Source organism: Myxocyprinus asiaticus, chromosome 43 (assembly GCF_019703515.2).
Source record: "Myxocyprinus asiaticus isolate MX2 ecotype Aquarium Trade chromosome 43, UBuf_Myxa_2, whole genome shotgun sequence".
Classification (NCBI taxonomy): domain Eukaryota; kingdom Metazoa; phylum Chordata; class Actinopteri; order Cypriniformes; family Catostomidae; genus Myxocyprinus; species Myxocyprinus asiaticus.
This window is the reverse complement of record NC_059386.1, coordinates 35213057-35232699: the sequence shown is the minus strand read 5'-3', so window position 1 is coordinate 35232699 and position 19643 is coordinate 35213057. Positions and strand designations below refer to the sequence as shown.

At 36.4% G+C, this 19643-nt stretch overlaps 1 protein-coding gene across 1 annotated transcript; it reads right to left on the bottom strand.

Annotated features, from left to right (window-relative positions):
- Positions 1–1917: 1917 nt before the first annotated feature.
- Positions 1918–18452, bottom strand: mfsd14ba (major facilitator superfamily domain containing 14Ba). The gene is made up of 12 exons (XM_051686366.1): positions 18152–18452; positions 15061–15159; positions 12887–12949; positions 12446–12573; positions 12217–12331; positions 10760–10978; positions 9714–9827; positions 8878–8949; positions 8457–8569; positions 6829–6926; positions 6281–6435; positions 1918–6184 (listed from the first exon to the last, which is right to left on the bottom strand). The coding sequence occupies exons 1-12, from the start codon at positions 18263–18265 to the stop codon at positions 5969–5971; spliced, it is 1506 nt and encodes a 501-aa protein (XP_051542326.1). The 5' UTR covers positions 18266–18452; the 3' UTR covers positions 1918–5968.
- Between the last annotated feature and the right edge of the window lie 1191 nt (positions 18453–19643).

Here is a 19643-nt window from a genome sequence, read left to right as displayed (position 1 = left end):
TGGATTCCCACGATACATGACAATAAATACATAAGGGTTCCTGTACATTTATTTTTTTCACTCTGTATTTACAGTCAAAGTCATACTACAAATGTACACTTGTGTTTACACTTCAGGCACCTTCTGTGTCCTGTTAAAACGACACAAATACTCCACAAAAAATAAAAAAGAAGCTAAAATTAGTCATGAATACGTGCTTCGCGGTCTCCATTGCCGAACATAAACAGGCGAGAGACATCTGTCGACATATTATTTAGAGTTCCAAAAATATTGCAGGTCTTGCAACATGTAAAAGTTTCTTTAATCCTATTCAATACATATACAGTACTTTACAGTCCTAAAATAATGATGAATATGACCATCATTATATTACATTTTTAAATCTGCCATTACAAGCTGTGCAAATTTATCATATATATACAAAAGCCAAAGTGCACGGGCCGGTCCGAGACCGAAGCGTTTCCATCGTGGAATGACAATTTCCACCATCTTCTCATTAATACTAACATTTGCGCAGTTTTAAACTTCACACAGAAAGTTTTGCATCGCTTCACTGCATGATAAATATGGCTGAGAGTTTTGCCAATGCAAAACACATGGAAAAGCAGTAAAGAGTGGAGAATAAATGATGGAAAGCAGAATTTCGGATTCTATTCAGAATTTCTACCGGGTCAAGAAAGGTTTCTGAATGAGAATACTGCAGCCGCTGTTGTGTTTGCATGGAATGTTGGATGCAAAAGGAAATAATGCGAATGTAGAGGAGGAAATACTGTGTGAAGGTCACACCGATGAAGACCTGGATGTTCTCAAACTCTAATGAGATGCTCTTCAGGGTTTATCACACAAAACAAATGCAAATCTAAAGCAGCCTTCTGTAAATTTATAAGGTTGTGAGCATGCAAAACATCTTCAGCTTTAAATATTTAAGGTTCCCACACCTTTTGACCAATGAAATTCCATGATTTTTCCATGATCAGAATTTTAAAAAATCAATTTATTCAGATTGCACTCTAGCTTCTAGCTGCTGAAATATTTTCGAGAAGAGCATAGCTAGAAACAAATGTGTTCACTATAGAAACTTCCTTGAAATCTCCAGGCCTGGAAATCACAATTTTAAAATTCCCTGATATTTCCAGGTTTGCTACACTATATGGACAAATGTATTGGGACACCTACACATTACACCTACAGGAGCTTTTATGACATCCCATTCTAAATCCATAGGCATTAATATCAAGTTGGTCCCCCCTTTGCAGCTATAACAGCTTTCACTATTCTAGGAAGGCTTTCTACAAGACTTTGGAGTGTGTCTGTTGGAATTTTTGGCCATTTTTCCAGAAGAGCATTTGTGAGGTCAGTCAATTTCTTCCACACCAAACTCATCCAACCATGCCTTTATGGACCTTGCTTTGTGCACTGGGGCACAGTCATGCTGGAACAGAAAAGAGACTTCCCCAAACTGTTTCCACAAAGTTGGAAGCATAGAATTTTTCAAAATGTTAATGCCTCAGCTTACCAAGACATTTTGGAAAATTCTATGCTTCCAACTTTGTGGAAACAGTTTGGGGAAGGCCCTTTTCTGTTCCAACATGACTGTGCCCCAGTGCACAAAGCAAGGTCCATAAAGGCATGGTTGGATGAGTTTGGTGTGGAAGAAATTGACTGGCCCGCACAGAGCCCTGACCTCAACCCTATTGAACACCTTTGGGATGAACTAGAACGGAGACTGTGAGCCGGGCCCACTCGTCTGACCTCACAAATGCTCTTCTAGGAAAATGGGCAAAAATTCCAACAGACACACTCCAAAATCTTGTAGAAAGCCTTCCCAGAAGAGTGGAAGCTGTTATAGCTGCAAAGGGGGGACCAACTTGATATTAATGCCTATGGATTTAGAATGGGATGTCATAAAAGCTCCTGTAGGTGTAATGTGTAGGTGTCCCAATACTTTTGTCCATATAGTGTATGCCTGTGGGAACCCTGATTATTGTATGAGAGCACACAGAATTCATAAAAAAAAAAGAAAAAAAAAAGGGCACTTAATGAGGAACACAAACAATATATTAATCTCTCAGTAACAAGTTCTTCAATCATGGATCGATTTCGGAAAGATCCAAAAACCTATATTGAACGGAATGTGGCTATACATAAAAAAATAATAATTTCTAAAGTAGATAAAAAAATATACAAAATAGATTTAGGTCAAATTCTCACCTCATTCCACAAAATCAAAACCTCCATAAACGAGGTAGCTGGTGCATAGATGTTGGCTACTTTAAAAAAAAAAAAAAAAAATTTATAATTATCCTTTAATTATAAATATTTTAAGTAAAACTCCAACTATTGCACAGCGCAATTCTTTCTTTGGGAGTACTAAAGTACTAACTTTATATTTGGATTAATTTTGTACTATTTAAAACACTATAGAATACCAGATCGAGTTAAACATGAGTAATGTTCCATTATTCTCAGAGAACAAGCTAAAGTCAACATGAAACGGCATTCGCAACCCATTATACTTCCTTAATGTGACTTAATGTGAATATTCAAAGAAAATAATGTGATAAATACGCATTTCCCACCAACACCCATTGGTTGAAACTTGAGCGACCTTGGTGTCATCTGCAGAAAAAGAAAGTTGTTTCAGAGGCAGAGCAAATTATTACATTTTGAAGAAAAACATATTTTTCTTTAGAATAATGTGCACAGATGATTCGTGCACAATAACAATGTGTTTTAAAGGAATATTCCGGGTTCAATACAAGTTAAGCTCAAGCGACAGCATATGTAGCATAATACTGATTATTAAAAAAATTAATTTCGACTTGTCACTACTTTTCTTTAAAAAAAATAAATAAAAAAAAAGACGATTTAAACAACATTACAGCTCAAATAATGCATGATTTTTAACAGAAGCATTAATGTAAGTGTTTTATACAATTATAAGCTTCACATTTCTGCCTTTAATCCCTCCAAAGATTGACCCCATTGACTTCCATTGTAAGTGTCTCAATGTAACTTTTGATTTTTGCTTTTGTTAAAGAAAAGGAGGGATGAGTTGAAATGTGGTAATTAACATTATGCCAAAATTGCTGTCAATTCAGCTAAACTTGTATTAAGAAAGTAAAAAGTAGAGGTCGACCGATAGTGGATTTTGCCGATACCGATACCAATAACCAAAGTGGTGGAAATGCAGATAGTTTTTAAAATAGATTTATAGAATGTTAAAAAAATTGTCTTAGTCTTTCCTTACTATGATGGGCACAGACACAGAGGGTACAATAATAATAGAATATTTAAAGAGTTGGTGCATAACACGGGACTTTTAATGATAAACATGCCTGAAACACATTGGGGACTCTTATTTTGAAATTATGGTGACTTGGCCCTGTTACAATACTCTATATTAATGCTGCGGATGTGGGATATTCCTACTTGATATCTCCGATCTCCAACCATAAATGTATTCCACTGTCAGATGCTCGGAAAATGATATTTTAAGGAAACAAAACTGCAACACTCCCGTTATCTTAGCAGTTGTTTGACTACAGGTGTGCGATTATCAAAAGAGAGTATCATTTACCATGTTTTGAACACCTGCTACTCTGCTAACATTTGTTAAACACGCTTTAATATCATGTAATGTATGAACTCTGACTCATTTATCGATATTATTTAATACAAGTGAATGTTTATCACTTATTTTGTATATCTTCCTGGGTGCCGACATGATTGTGTGACGTCACACACCTGCATATCGGCAAAATCAGAGTTTAAAATTTCCGCAGGACTTTCCAAGTTGAAATTACGACTTCAAGTGGCATTCCATTGCACTTTTCCCAGTCGGAAGTTGGAAAATCCGACTTTCCAAGTTGAATGGAACGCAGCATCCGCAGCATCACCAAATTAAGTTTTTGATAGCCTATATATTCACCAGGTAAATGGTTTTATATATGTATATTTCACCAGATTAGGTTTGATGAGGAATAAGGTATTATTATTATATACACAAGATATGAAGTTGGAGATACGATGTGTGTGATGAAGGGGCACCTTTCTATGTAGTCGCTTTTCTTTTTTTTTTTTTAAATTAAAAAAACGTCATTATCAAGTCAAATAACAAAATGTGCACTGAAGTGAGGATAAAAATATGGGTGAATATTTTCAATGATGAAAGATTTAGATACAGCAAATCCCCACGAGGTGTCAGTGATCATTTTTATTTCACCTGTAGTAGCCGCTGTTATACTGTAGTAATAACAGCCACAAAGAAACATGGAGAAATTAAAAAAAAAACTATTGGCAACTATCGGCATAGATTTTTGCCAATAACCTATAGTTAAAAAAGCAACTATCATGGAGGAATAAAAATAACTATCGGCATCGATTTTTGCTGGTAGCCGATAGTCAAAAAAGCAACTATCATGGAGGAAAACACGGAGGAATAAAAAAAACTACTGGCAACTATCGGAAAAGATTTTTGGCAATAACCGATAGTAAAAAAAGCAACTATCATTGAGGAAATTATGGAGGAATAAAAAAAAAAAACTACTGGCAACTATCAGCATAGATTTTTGCCGATAACCTATGGTCAAAAAAGCAACTATCATAGAGGAATAATAAAAAAAAAACTATCGGCAACTATCGGCATAGATTTTTGCCGATAACCGATAGTAAAAAAAAGCAACTATCATTGAGGAAATTATGGAGGAATAAAAAAAACTATCGGCAACTATCGGCATAGATTTTTGCCGATAACCGATAGTAAAAAAAAAAGCAACTATCATGGAGGAAAACATGGAGGAATAAAAATAAAAATAATTATCAGAAACTATCGGCATCGATTTTTGCTGGTAGCCGATAGTCAAAAAAGCAACTATCATGGAGGAAAACATGGAGGAATAAAAAAAACTATTGGCAACTATCAACATAGATTTTTGCCAATAACCGATAGACAAAAAAGCAACTATCATAGAGGAATAATAAAAAAAAAAACTATCGGCAACTATCGGCATAGATTTTTGCCGATAACCGATGGACAAAAAAGCAACTATCATAGAGGAATAAAAAAAAAAAAACTATCGGCAACTATCGACATAGATTTTTGCCGATAACCAATGGACAAAAAAGCAACTATCATAGAGGAATAAAAAAAAAAAAGCAACTATCAGCACGATTAATCTGTAAAACCACTATATCGGTTTAAATAAAATAAATAGGGTCAATTTTGATTTCATGTTGACTTTAAAACTTGAGACAAAAGATTTTGACTATTCCCTACACTGCTGCATAGAATTTTTACCTTCTCACACACACATTTCCCGCAACTTCACAATCAAGCTGTGTCCGTTTGATAATAACTGGCCTAAATAACTATGTCAGCTTTAGTAACTACTTTTCACCAAACATCAGGTGCTCTAGTGTCTTGGGTTTGGTTTAGATCCCCACAAACACTCATCATGCACTTGCAACCCGGATGCATTTCTAATCTATTCAAACCTTTTCATACCACTCAGGATATGTGACTTTAAGGCTTGTGTACAGAAACCACGGCATCTCGTCCAACTACAACGATAAGCTTCAAGTCACCACGAGCTCCAACAACAACACACTTTACTGCACTTTGCCCAAAGATCTAAATACATGAAGAGTTCTGCATTATAACTCCAGAATCGAATCGAAGTTCCTCGAGAACCAACCAGAAAGCAACTCCGTTTCCACTACAGCGTATCTGATCCCAGTTATCAAGCCCTTAGTGTATTGATTCAGTTGTGTATTTAAAGTAGAACAAAGTACAAATCCTCAATTAAAATTATAAACTGATATCGGTTCAAAACCGATAAATCAGAATAAAACAGACTAAATAAATACTGCACGCTCCCAAATGTTAGTCGCTGAATGGGGGGAGGGTTTGTGATGTGTTGATGCTTTCGTTTCGCTATTCCAAACGTAATTTCGCTTCAGTAATCAGTCACACATTGCTGTCCTCCAGCAGAGGTTCGAAGTCTTCATCGCTCCCCGGCAGCAGGGTGTTGGTGTGGGCTCCCGCCAGACTCGCGCTGGTCTTTCGGCTTTGGCAGGGCGTCGGTGGCGGAGTTGGGTCGTCTGGGATAAACAGAGCGACTATAAACGCAACCACCACTGTGCAGGCACCAAGGAGGAACGGCGGACCAGGGATCGTTGTCTTCTGCGTGAGAAACAGACAAAAGGACATATTAAAGGAAGGACATTTTACAGAGGATGATGACGAATTATTCCCATAAAACAGCCAGACGGACAGTACCTCAGTAGGGGTCGTTAGGGGGATTGCATAGTCAGGTTCGATCGACGTGATCCCACTCAGCTCTACATTAAAGAGGAAGAAAATGAAGCCGTACAGTGCGGGACCCAAACCGTTGCAGAGACCTCGAATGCCGGTTATCATTCCCTGAACCAGTCCTGAGGAAATAAAACAAACATAAACATCTTATATACACAATATAAACTCTTAATTGCACAGATTGTAACTATAAAAGACAACATGAAATTTAAATTGACCCTATTTACTTTCTTAATACATGATAATCAGTGCACATTATTCCAAAGAAAATATTTGTCTTTGTAATCTTTCATCAAAATGGAATAACTTTCTCCACCTCTGAAACTACCTTTCTGCTGATGTCATCAAGGGGAAAATAACTGTTAACCAATAATATCAAAGACCACATTTCACGATCCAATCAAATCCCATCCTACTTTATTTCCCCATTATGTCAGAACATAAAAAATACATTTCATGTTGTTTTTAAAGTTCAAATATAATACTGTGGTAAAATGAGAGCAGATTTTTACCCTGTTTATCTGGATCTGCATTGCGTGACACTAAAGCGCTCACTGCAGGGAATGTTATGCTAGACATGGCTGCCACCGCACCGGCCGCCCACATCATCCTAAATTACATCAAACATGACATCATGAAAAATGACAAGTGCTTCTGGACACAGAAACAATGAACATCAAATGGATAAGATTCATTATTTGAGCAAAAACAGAGGGTTGTTACTAGGGCTAGGCAATATAGCTTTTACCATTTTGACATACAGTATATATATATATATAGTTCACTCAAAAATATCCCAGATGTGTATGACTTTCTTTCTTCAGCTGAACACAAAGGAAGATTTTTAGAAGAATATCTCAGCTCTGTAGGTACATACAATGCAATTGAATGGTGACCAGAACGATGAAGCTCCAAAAGCCTTTATGTGCTTTTGGAGCTTCATGGTTTTGGCCACCATTCACTATTCAGCATAAAAGTAATCAGTAAGATTCCAGTGGTTTAATCCATGTCTTCTGAAGCGATATGATAGGTGTGGGTGAGAAACAGATCAATATTTAAGCCCTTTTTTTCTATTAGTTCTCCTCCCTGGCCAGTAGGCGGCGATATGCACGAATAATATGAATCGCCAAAAACAAAAGAAGAACAATGTGAAAGTGAAAGTGGAGATTTATAGTAAAAAAGAACTTAAATATTGATCTGTTTCTCACCCACACCTATCATATCACTTCAGAAGACATGGATTAAACCACTGGAGTTTTATGGATTACTTCTATGCTGCCTTTATGTGCTTTCTGAGCTTCAAAGTTTTGGACCCTGTTAACTTGCATTGTATGGACCTACATTTGTGTTCTGCAGAAGAAAGAAAGTCATACACATCTAGGATGGCATGAGGGTGAGTAAATGATGAGAGAATTTTCATTTTTGTGTGAACTATTCTTTTAATGCAAGAAGTATAGTGCAGTTTTTCAGTAAATGAACATAAGGGAGAATCATATTTAATCATTTTCATTTAGATGCACTAATTTAAAAAATGCATAGTAATAAACATCAATATTAACTAGCGCAGCAAAATTGATCATTTAACTAAACATGAAAGTGTTAACTTAATTGAAATGAATCGTGATGACAACATCAAGGAAAATAATCGACCGTTATTAATTTTGTCATAAAGGCCTAATAACGTATACTAAATTTTTACTAAAAACTATTTAATACATGTAAAACGCCACACAAAGGTTTTGAGTGAAGTTGCAAACAAATCAATGAATCAGTTTTGAATCGATTTATGGAAACGGACAGTTTGAACTGACTAACAGAAATGAATCGAGTTGAAATCAGAGACGTTATAAAACATCTGTCTTAACGCTCACATACTCACGAGTTCAAAGACAAGAAAGGATCACGTAACAAGTCTAATGACACGCTCTTTAAGAAAACTTAAAGGCTAAATAAAAAGCGCATTAAAATCATTGCAATATCCATCAAAATTATCGCAAATATATTGTGAATATTTAATTTATCACACAGCCTAAATCAGGCCAAAGTATACTTGGTTTTTTACGTGCCATGTGAAAATAAAAATTGTATTAAAAGGTACAAACAGGTGATTCTTGTGAATACTGAAACACGTGTAACTCACCACGGCTCTGATCCTAAACCGTACCAGGCCAGCTGCAGAATCTGGAAGCCCAAACCCAACAGAACTGTGTTCTTGTTTCCGATGGTCCTCATTAATAAAGTGAGAAACAGCGTCTGAGAAAGTCAAAGTGACAGATAATGATTATTTATAGCATAACTTTGGATACTGAATTTCATAAATCTTGCTAATGTTGCCAGTAATAAACATTAAGGCCATTTTCACTTCTACTTAAATAAAGCAGCTTTCAAAGCAACAAGTGCTGTGCTATCAGCTCATTACTGTGCTGCCTTTATTTCATTACGTTTACCTGTGAACTTTTAAAGGAATTCAATTCAATTAGACAGCGTCTGCAAGAGCCACTTTCACACGCCGCCTCACCAACTCAACGACACAAGTGAAGAATTTTGCCTCCATTAAATACCTGAGCCACGATGGAGAGGATTCCCACCACGCCGATGAACACGGCGATCGTTTTGGGTGAGAAGTTAACGACCTGAGAGACAGAGAGATAGAATGCATCACTATCAGTGTGCACCACTGGGTCTGAATCAAATAAACTCGGTTATGTCCAGTAATGAGCCGTCACTGAGCTAACTAACCGCTGCAAACAGTCGGACTGAATGCCACTAACAATTCAAAACAACCTCAAACTGGAACTTCCTGCAATTGATATGAAACTGGTTGTGTTCAGAATGGAATACTAGCATACTACATGTGTAGTATATACTATACACTGCCTACTGTTTCTTTTCAAATAGTATGTAAAACAGTATGCAGTATACATACTTAATATGTACTTATACATACTTATAAAAACATAATAATAGCTTATTACATTCTATTGAATATTTTGGCAAATGTAGTAGGTCATCCATGAATACAGTTTATACAGAAGCATACTGTACACAATATAAATAATGCATACTGCAATAATAGTACAAGTAATATGCTATTCTGCATACTTAGTCCTACTTAGCTTAAGTTGCATGTAAAATAGGTTCCTCTTTTATGTCATTTGAAATGTGCTGCAGCAATAACAATCCCAGACAGAGATGTGAAGTCATCCGAGCTAATTAATCATGAGTAGGGCGTGTTAAACAATAGCAGATATTAAACATAAAGTGCCTGGCAGGATAAACTGCTAATTAAAGTTTAATGCATGCAGACATACTGTTTAATTGGGGGAAACAGGGCACGAGGGCAAACAGATAAATATAGAATATGTTGTCCGCAAAAACCAATAAATAAGCATCTTACCTGACGCAAGTAGAGGAAGAAGCTGGAGTACTGCCCCGCCTCGGGGAGATACGACAAAAACACTGTTATACAGATGAGAAGAACTGTCGTGTCCTGCCCAACTTTACGCAAAGACTGTAAAGAAAACATAAAAATCACGAATTACACATACAGGATCCCTAATATAAGGCTGGGACAGAGGGTATTCTTTTCATGCAGAAGAAACTCTTTATATCTTCTGCAAGATAGATCGGTAACCATATCAGTACTGGATTAATTAAATATATTTATTATTATAGAAATAAATAGGGCTGTCAATCAATGAAAAAATGTAATCAAATTAATTACATGAGATGCCGATTAATAAATCGAATTTTTTTGCAATTAATCTCATATATCAACATTTGCTGACAAAAGGCCCCCAAATAAAGATAATACAGTGTACAATAACTCAAATAGTTATAATAATATATACAGTGTTATATGTTAGCTTTTTAAATGTAATTATCGGTCTCGGTCTGGTTAGGTCATTATTGAAAGCCAGTTTTTTTGCTTTTCAAAGGGTCAACTCATCCTCATGTTGTTCCAAACACAAACTTGAATTTTGTTCTGTTTGTCACGCAAAGCTCTAGCATGACTTCAGAAAGCTTGAAATTTAGTGCACAAGTTGTATGGACTACTTTTATGATGCTTTTATTTTGTTTTCCTGTGCTTTGTGAATCTTGACAGTTGTGGTCACTATGAACTGTTACTGTATTAAAAAGAGCTGCGTGAAGATACTTCAAAATTTCTCCTTTTGTGTTACACGGAAGAAAGAAATTCATACAGGTTTAAAACAGCATGAGGGTGAGTAAATGATGACAATTTTAATTTTTAGATGAAAATTCCTTTAAACTGTATGTTTCAAAAGCACTAAACTGCTTTCCATCTTTTCTACTGTACATTTAAAAGTTTTTTTGTTTAGAAACAGGATAAACAGTATAGATCTATAATTGTAGCCATCATATTGGTTTTCGACCATAACATAACAATCAGCAGTTGGATATCATGATGCTTGGTGTTCTTACAGCGAATGGGTCGGCCTGTTCCCAGGATATGGACGCTCCCCATGTGTTGAGTCTCATTTTATCTGGTAGAGACTCTGGGACGGCCAGCAGTATGAAGCAGATGTCGGCCAGAGCGATGAGCGTAGCCAACAGCACCACCAGATTATCACCGTAACTGGCCGAGAGGTACGCACCGATGGCAGGACTCGTCACCAGACTTGCTGCAAACGTCGCAGAAACCTAAAGCGATAAAACTGTTTCACTGATATGAACAGTAGTTCCATTAGAAAGACAAATTACAAATGAGTTCAGTGTAATTTCACTCCTTGACAGGAAACAGCTGGAAGAATTACAGAATACTATAAATGACTTTAGCAATATTTTTAAAAAAAATGTATCCCCTTTTCTCCCAATTTGGAATGCCCAATTCCCACTACTTAGTAGGTCCTTGTGGTGGCGCGGTTACTCACCTCAATCCGTGTGACGGAGGACAAGTCTTAGTTGCCTCTGCTTCTGAGACCGTGAATCCGTGCATCTTGTCACGTGACTCGTTGTGCATGACACCGCGGAGACTCACAGCATGTGGAGGCTCATGCTACTCTCCACAATCCACGCACAACTTACCACACGCCCCATTGAGAGCGAGAACCACTAAACACGACCATGAGGAGGTTACCCCATGTGACTCTACCCTCCCTAGCAACCGGGCCGATTTGGTTGCTTAGGAGACCTGGCTGGAGTCACTCAGCACACCCTAGATTCGAACTCGCGACTCCAGGGGTGATAGTCAGCGTCAATACTCGCTGAGCTACCCAGACCCCTGCTTTAACACTATTTATTTACAATAAAGAAAAATAAAGAATAAAAAACAGATAACAAAACAAAGGAAAGTGAAGTATCTTTATATATAGTTTTTTTTTTTTAATGCATTTTATAATGTATTTATACAAATTTGTATATACATATATGTATATTATTAATGCATAAATAAAAATAATTACTTATTATAAAATAATTAACTTGTAATATATTCTATTATTTTTAATAATATTGCATTAAAAGTCATATTATTATTTGTGTATTTGTAACCATTTGTAAATACCATGTTTTTATATATATATATAATTAGATCTGATGTTATTAACTGTTTTTGTGTTGTTTTGATTAATTTTGTTTGATTTACTAGCCTGTGATACAGATCTTAATTTAAGTTTCCATACTGATTGTGTTAGTATTTTATGCAACATCTCTTGCTTCTCTGATTTTCCCAGTAATCTCACATGTATCTCCTTTACAATCTCAGAAGAGATCTCAACAATGTCTCAAACTTTCCAAGATACTAAAGTCTGCAATCAAAAGTCAAGAGATCTCAATATGAACTCAAACATTTCTCTTTAAATGATCTGAGCTTTACAGATCTGGACAGTTATGTGTTTTTCTGAGATCTTTCAACAATATTTCAGAAAGGAGTTGCTTACTAGTCCGTACGCCGTACTCCTCTCACGTACATCCGTCACGTCTGCGATGTAAGCAAAGATCACAGAGAAGGTGACAGAAAAAGCGCCGGACACGGATATCATGGCGAAGTACCACCTGAAAAAGAGATGACATTTGAATGAGATGCCTTTAATCATTAAAACGAGACATCTGTAAATGTGTTTATTTTCAAGACATCAAGGTCATGCATCGTACAAAATCCTAAATTACCATGGACTGAGTCTCATGAGTGGAATAGGAGCACATGTGAAGAACACAGTGACCAACAGAAACGACCGTCTGCCCCAAACATCCGAAAGAGCGCCAATCAATGGAGCGCTCATGAACGACAGCAGACCCTGATGAACAAAAACAACAACATAGTCAACAAAACTCAGCATGACAATGAGTCTGATATGGGGTTTTTACAGCCAATGTCGATCCCAGTATCTAGAGAGCATTATACATCATATAAATAAGATGTACTAAAATATTTACTTTATTTTAAATTTACTCAAAACATTTGTAAACAGGAAATGTGTATTGTCAAGTGATTTTGGAACTGACACAGGTATTAGTCAATGCCGATAATATCAAAATGGCCAATTAATCAGTCATAGATATGGACTAATCAGTCAAATACATTAAAACAATGACAACAACAACATTTACCTTCACTCCCTGAATCAGGCCATTTATTAGGAAGGTGTGTTTAGGGAATGTTTCATGTAAAACCTATAAAAATGAAAAATGCACAAACAATTATTAAGTAAATAACATTTTAATACATTCAGTTTATTTCTCAAAAATAAGGTAGTAAAAACATTTATCAAGATCAATGTGAAGTAAAAACATGCATCATTTTGAAACATATGTATAAAATCATGACCACTCATGTGAGATAAAGAGTTCAATCATATCAGTAAAAGCTCTTTTATTCTACATGGGGCAGGGGCGCCTCATGGGGGCAGCCATGTTTGGATCACATGACCAGCTGAATGCTTCTCGCTAAATCTCAGTAACTGCCCTGTTATTGGACACTTTCATTCATGGATTTAATTAATCCCAGATGCGTGTTTGTTGTGCAACCAAAATCCTAATCACTGAAAATCTCAAAGTTCAGATTTGGTGCCTAATGCTGGACTTTTAACTATAAACAAGCCCAAAATACACAGGGGGAATCTTGTTTTTATATGTCTGTGCTTCCAAACAAAACATGCACACTTACAATCATCTAAAATGTCTTTCAATAAAAATACTATTAAGTTAACATTGTCATATGGGCTACAAATACTGTATGAGCAGTAATTCATTAACAGAAGATCATCATTCATCAATTGTAGAGTTTGCTTGTCAACTGTCCGGTAATCTGGTATTATAAAATACTTAATTCGTTTTCTCTAGTGACACTGTCAGTCAAAATCAACATGAACTCAACAAACAATTAAGGTTATATACTGTCAATAAACGTTCAATAATGTCTATGCTTCATATGTGTCTTTAAAAAAATAATATTTCATATTAATAACCATGATTTAGTCCATAAACAGTGACATTGACAGGTGCTACGTTACAATCCTCTATCTAGGCCTGTCGCAATTATTAAATAACCGTCTGATTGCGGTTATTTGATCTAACCGCGATTGTTTGAGACAACCACGATTATTGGACATTCTAATTCCAATCACATTTTAATGCCCAAATAAGGGAATTTTAAGCGAATATACTGTATAAATGCCATGAAAGGCACGTTTGTATGTCATTCAGCTGAACTCCGAGACCTCTGATGCGTGCGCTGTCAGCAGAGGCTCACGCCAAACTCTCGCGAAAATATAAACGAACAAGTATAAACTGTGACAGTGAACGCAAAGCGCTCCAGTTTCACTTTAAATGATCGAGTAATGGCAAATGTTCCTGGTTCATACACGCAGTAACACAGAGGAGACAAACGCTTCTGTGGAGTGATGAAATTATGAAACGAAATCTCAAAGGGATTCATGACAAATAAGGGCTCGTGGGTTTAATCGGAGCACTAAAATAACGTGTGAAAGTGAAGAAATTAGGACAGAAATATTTTACTATTGCATGATATAATAAAATATTAGATAAATATAATAAATACATATGCAAATATTTTTTTTATAAAAATATCAAATGTAAAAAATCTGAGTTAAAAAAAACAACAGTGTAAATGTAAAAGCTAAAGCTGGCCAAAAAGAGAGACATATTTGAAATATTTGAAATATTTGAAATATTTTTATATTTAAAACATTATTTTTCATGTCGTTCATAAGTTTTTAAAGCCTTAAAAGCAAATCATATATCCATATTTTATTATTTGATTGATATATTTCAAGTTAAATGTGTAAAAATGACTTCTTAAGGAGTATGATTTGTTTGACCATTAATCATCAGCTAAATGTCATAATCGTGACAGCCCTACCTCTATCTGTAAATATTCACCAAATTAAGCTGTTTATAGCCTATATATTCACCAGATAAGAGGTTTTGGCCACAGAGGAACTTGGAGAAAAAAGATAAAAATATCGGCAACTATCGGTGTTGATTTTTTCCGATAACCAATAGTTCCAAAAAGCATCTGTCGGCATTAATAAATCGGCAAAACCGATATATCGGTTGACCTTTTTGGAAATACACTGACACCTAGTGGCCTGGATGCTGCATCATTCAAACACAGTCGTTTTCATTAAAGGTCGACCAATATTTCAGTTTTGACGACTAATCAATGCCGATAGATGCTTTTTGGAGCTATCAGTATTGGAAAAGAATCAACACTGATGGTTCCAAAAAGCATGGCTGATGGTTAACTCCTAAGCAGAACTCACAGTAAGCATTGGCGTCGTGAGGAGACCCCAGGCGAAGAACTCCAGGAAGATGACCACAACAGCGTGATACACACTGGGCTTCCCGATTCCCTGCTGGACCTGGAACATCATCAAAATAAACAGCACATTATTAATAATGTTGAATCAATGTGTGGCATGTTTCCAAAAACAACAGCTCTCAATAAGACTCACTGGTATTCCTCTGGGGTGTATGGTTACACAAAAGATAAAAGGAATTTAGTAAAAGCAAAACCCTCAAAATATTTTTTATAAAAAGGTGTGTTAACCTTCAATAATTCCATCTTGCAAGTGATGGTTAATATGCACTTGCCTGCAAAGTTATATCATCTTAATTTGTCTTTTAAATTATAGATAAGATGAATCTGTGTAATTTAATCCCATTTGTACATTAAGCACATTTCTTAGTTTCTCCAGTGAGTTCAGGTTAGGGGTAATGTAATGGATTCAGACATTTAACAAAATAACTGTGTTTCAGAGGAGTTATTTGAAGCTTTCATGGGTCTTTAATGGGTTTTAAAGATTGAACTTGACTGACACTGAGGTCTCTTAGCTCCTCCTCTCCAACCACCCCAACACCTGTCCCCTTGACCCCATTCCTTCCCACCTTCTCCAAGCCATCTCTCCGTCCGATCGTACCTGCACTCACACACATAATTAACACATCTCTACTTACAGGCATAATTTCCCACTACATTTAAGAAGGCTCGAGTAACTCCGCTGCTGAAAAAACCTGCACTTAACCCCACACAAATAGAACATTACAGTCCAGTCTCTCTCATCCCATTCATGGTGAAAACACTTGAAAGGGCAGTTTTCAATCAGATCTTTGCCTATCTCTCGCAGAACAAGCTGCTGGATGACAATCAGTCAGGCTTTAAAAGTGGACACTCTACTGAGACTGCCCTGCTGTCTGTCACTGAGTCACTGAAACAGGCGAAAGCTGAATCCAGATCATCCGTCCTGATTCTACTGGACCTTTCTGCAGCCTTTGACACAGTCAAACATCAGATCCTACTCTCCACCCTCTCTACTCTGGGCATCACAGGAAATGTGCTTGACTGGTTTAAGTCCTATTGCTCAGGTAGATCATTCAAGGTAGCCTGGAGAGGTAAGGTGTCCAAGTCACATCAGCTACTTACTGGGGTACCTCAGGGATCAGTGCTTGGGCCACTTCTCTTCTCTATATACACAACATCACTGGGACCCATCATTCAAGCACATGGGTTCTCTTACCACTGCTACGCCGATGACACAAAGCTCTACCTGTCTTTCCAGCCCAATGACACCTTGGTGACTGCTCAAATCTTGGCCTGTTTGGCAGAGATCTCAGCCTGGAAGAAGGAACACCACCTGCAACTTCAACCAGAGAAGACTAAGCTCCTCGTCTTTCTAGACAATCCTGCTGTTAGTCACAACATCAGCGTTCAGCTGGGTTCAACTACAATAACGCCTTCCAAAATGGTCAGAAATCTAGGGGTAACCATCGATAACCAACTAAATTTCACAGACCACACCTCAAAGACAGCACGATCATGTATATTTACACTCTACAATATCAGGAAGATAAGACCCTTCCTCTCTGAACATGCCACACAACTTCTTGTTCAGTCACTTGTCATAACTAGACTGGACTACTGTAACGCTCACATTGCAGGCCTCCCTGCATGCACAATTAGACCCCCACAAATGATCCAGAATACAGCAGCACGTCTGGTCTTTAATGAACCAAAGAGAGCGCATGTAACACCACTACTTGTCTCTCTTCACTGGCTGCCGGTTGATGCACGTATCAAATTCAAGGCTCTGATGCTGGCATACAGAACAGTCACTGGGTCTGCTCCAGCATACCTAAAATCATTTCTGCAGAGCTACGTTTCCACCAGAAGCCTGCGGTCGGCTAAGGATTGGCGCCTTGTTGTACCAACTCAAAGAGGCACCAAAACACTTTCCCGGACTTTCGGTTTCACTGTACCACATTGGTGGAATGACCTTCCCAACTCCATCTGTAAAGCAGACTCACTCTCTGTCTTCAAAAAACAGCTAAAAGAGATCTTATATCTTATCACATATTTTCCATGAGCACTTAACCATTCACTCATAAAAAGATACAAAATTATATATATTCTTATTGCACTCTAATCTGTCTTGGATACTACTGTTCTGATGCTAGTGAAACTTTGTAATGCAGCACTTTTCATACCACTGTCTCCTTAAGATGAATCGCTTATGATGTATTATTCCTCTTCTGTAAGTCACTTTGGATAAAAGCGCCTGCCAAATGAATAAATGTAAATGTAAATTCTATGAGCACTTATTGTGTGATGTAATGATATAAAAGGTCAAAATATACATCAATAATATAGAAACAGGACAGAATACTGCAATAGTTACGTAATGTAATACACTGACGTGTACCCTGTATGAATGAAAAATATGTTTATAATCAAAACAAATCAGCAAACAAATATTTATCTTATAAACTGTCAGATAAATGGCATATCACATTATTAAAAGGTCATAAACTCAACGGTATTAGAACACAAGTGTATGACATCACAGACAGTGACACTAAGAAACAAAAACATTGTCACTGTTACAAATGTAACAACACTAAACATTCCAGAAATATCATGAATACATGAATGAAGATTCCGAGATCTCCATGACAACAGACTGCGTAATAGCAGCGCTTCAGTCCGATAAAATAGCATTCATTTATCCTCCCAAAACTACAAATATAATATTCATATATGACACGCGTTAATACACAACGAGAAACGTTACTATGATCAAATTAGATATATAACGATAAATAACATGACAAAAAAAATTAATTACAAAATAGCGTGATTTGCCTAGATAGCAGAAGTGCTAACCGCGTTTAAAACGCCTAAATGTATAGATAATTTCATATTGATGCTTACATATCCACACTATAAACCAAAATATCAACATTTGACAACATACAACGACAGATGCGTTCCAATGAATAAGTCTCAATGGAATGGTGGATTTAACGTGTAATAACCCGTTAATAACACATGACATAAGCATGCATAACATGTTTTACCGGGTTATCATCCTTCATTATAATTCTCTTGACCAGTACGACTTGGTTGGTATGTTTCGGATCTTTCTCGCCCTGGGCCATCATCATCTTCATCGTTATCTCATCACGTTGCATTTGAGTTACATAGAATCCATCCTGCTGCGTGCATATCTGCGATCCGCCGCCTCCTTCCAGCTTTAACTCCGGGTTCAGCTGTAAAAGCTGCTAAATATTAATTAAATCTTTTTATTCTCTTCTTTCAATCCATTAACTACAGACTGTGCGTCGATAAAAAGGTGCCACACTTTCAATTCCTCTCCTGTGTGTGTTGATGAATGCGTGAATGCAGTGCGCAGAACAGCGACTCCGGGCGGTTGTAGTTTGAAACAGCAATCAGCTGATCCTGAAACAGCGTCATGTGATTCTCTCTCGCAGGTTTGCCATGGAGGAGAAGGGTCTTGACTGATCTGAAGTCAGTATCATGGTCAAGTTTCTCAATGGGCAAATGATAGAGGAACGTCACACTTTATTACCTTATCAGATGATGTTTTCTCTTTTCAGAGGATGTTACCAAGGCTCAGACCGATAAATTAGATTAGAGGGCGACAATTCGTATCATTACAGGCTACTATAAATGACTTTAAATAAATAATTTATGTATTTATTTATTTTTAAAAGTTAAAAGAAAAAAAGGTAACAAAGCTAAGCTAAATATTTGTATAAACATAAATGATATAATCTAAATAATAAATGATAACTTAAAATAATGAAAGTGCAATTTATAATATGTATAAATTTAATTTAAAAACAGTCAAATACAAATGTTTTCGAAAATGATATAATACACAAATGTTATTTTTTTAATATTGTGTGTGTTGTTTAGATTGTTTGTTTGTCTTGCTAGCCTGTGATACAGATCTTATTTAAAGTTTCAGTTTTGTATACAGTTCATATTGTATGCTAATCAGAATGTCTTGAATATTAATGGCAAATAGTATTCCTAAAAATGTATGTCCATATATGTTGTGAAATTTATAGAAATTCAGATTTTATTTTATTTTTATCAAATTGTTTATGTTTCCAGGAGTGTTGATTATTCATGTTTTTGAGACGTTACAGACATTACATCAGAAATTAGCATAATTAATTCTGATTCAAAGTAATGTCCAGCATCATCCAATCACTGTCAACCATGTTAAAATAAAATGATACATTATAAATTCTGAATCTATGTACTGATTATCATTGTCACATGTCTGTCAAACATGTTGAGTGATCCAAACATCATCTGCAGCCTGAACTTGAACTTTTGATCAGATTTTACGAGTGAATGCACTTAATTGCATAGAGAGCTATAGGATGCTCCCTTGCTCCCTATTTAGTGAATGACTTAACCTCCAGTGTGCTGTCTGTCTGCACTGATCTCAGAACAGATTGAAATGCACCTTATTTTCATCCTAACTCCATATAAAGCCTCTGAAAGCAAAATTTTCAGCTTTTGGATGAACCCATT

Bases quoted from the DNA above. Each gene is read 5' to 3' on its own strand.
- mfsd14ba (XM_051686366.1), bottom strand. From the start codon at position 18,265: ATGCAACGTGATGAGATAACGATGAAGATGATGATGGCCCAGGGCGAG. The intron at 10,979-12,216 runs GTAAGCAACTCC...TTATCGCTTTAG, and splicing joins GGAGTACGGCGTACGGACTA to GTTTCTGCGACGTTTGCAGC. The intron at 6,436-6,828 runs GTAAAAATCTGC...TTATTTCCTCAG, and splicing joins TGCAGATCCAGATAAACAGG to GACTGGTTCAGGGAATGATA.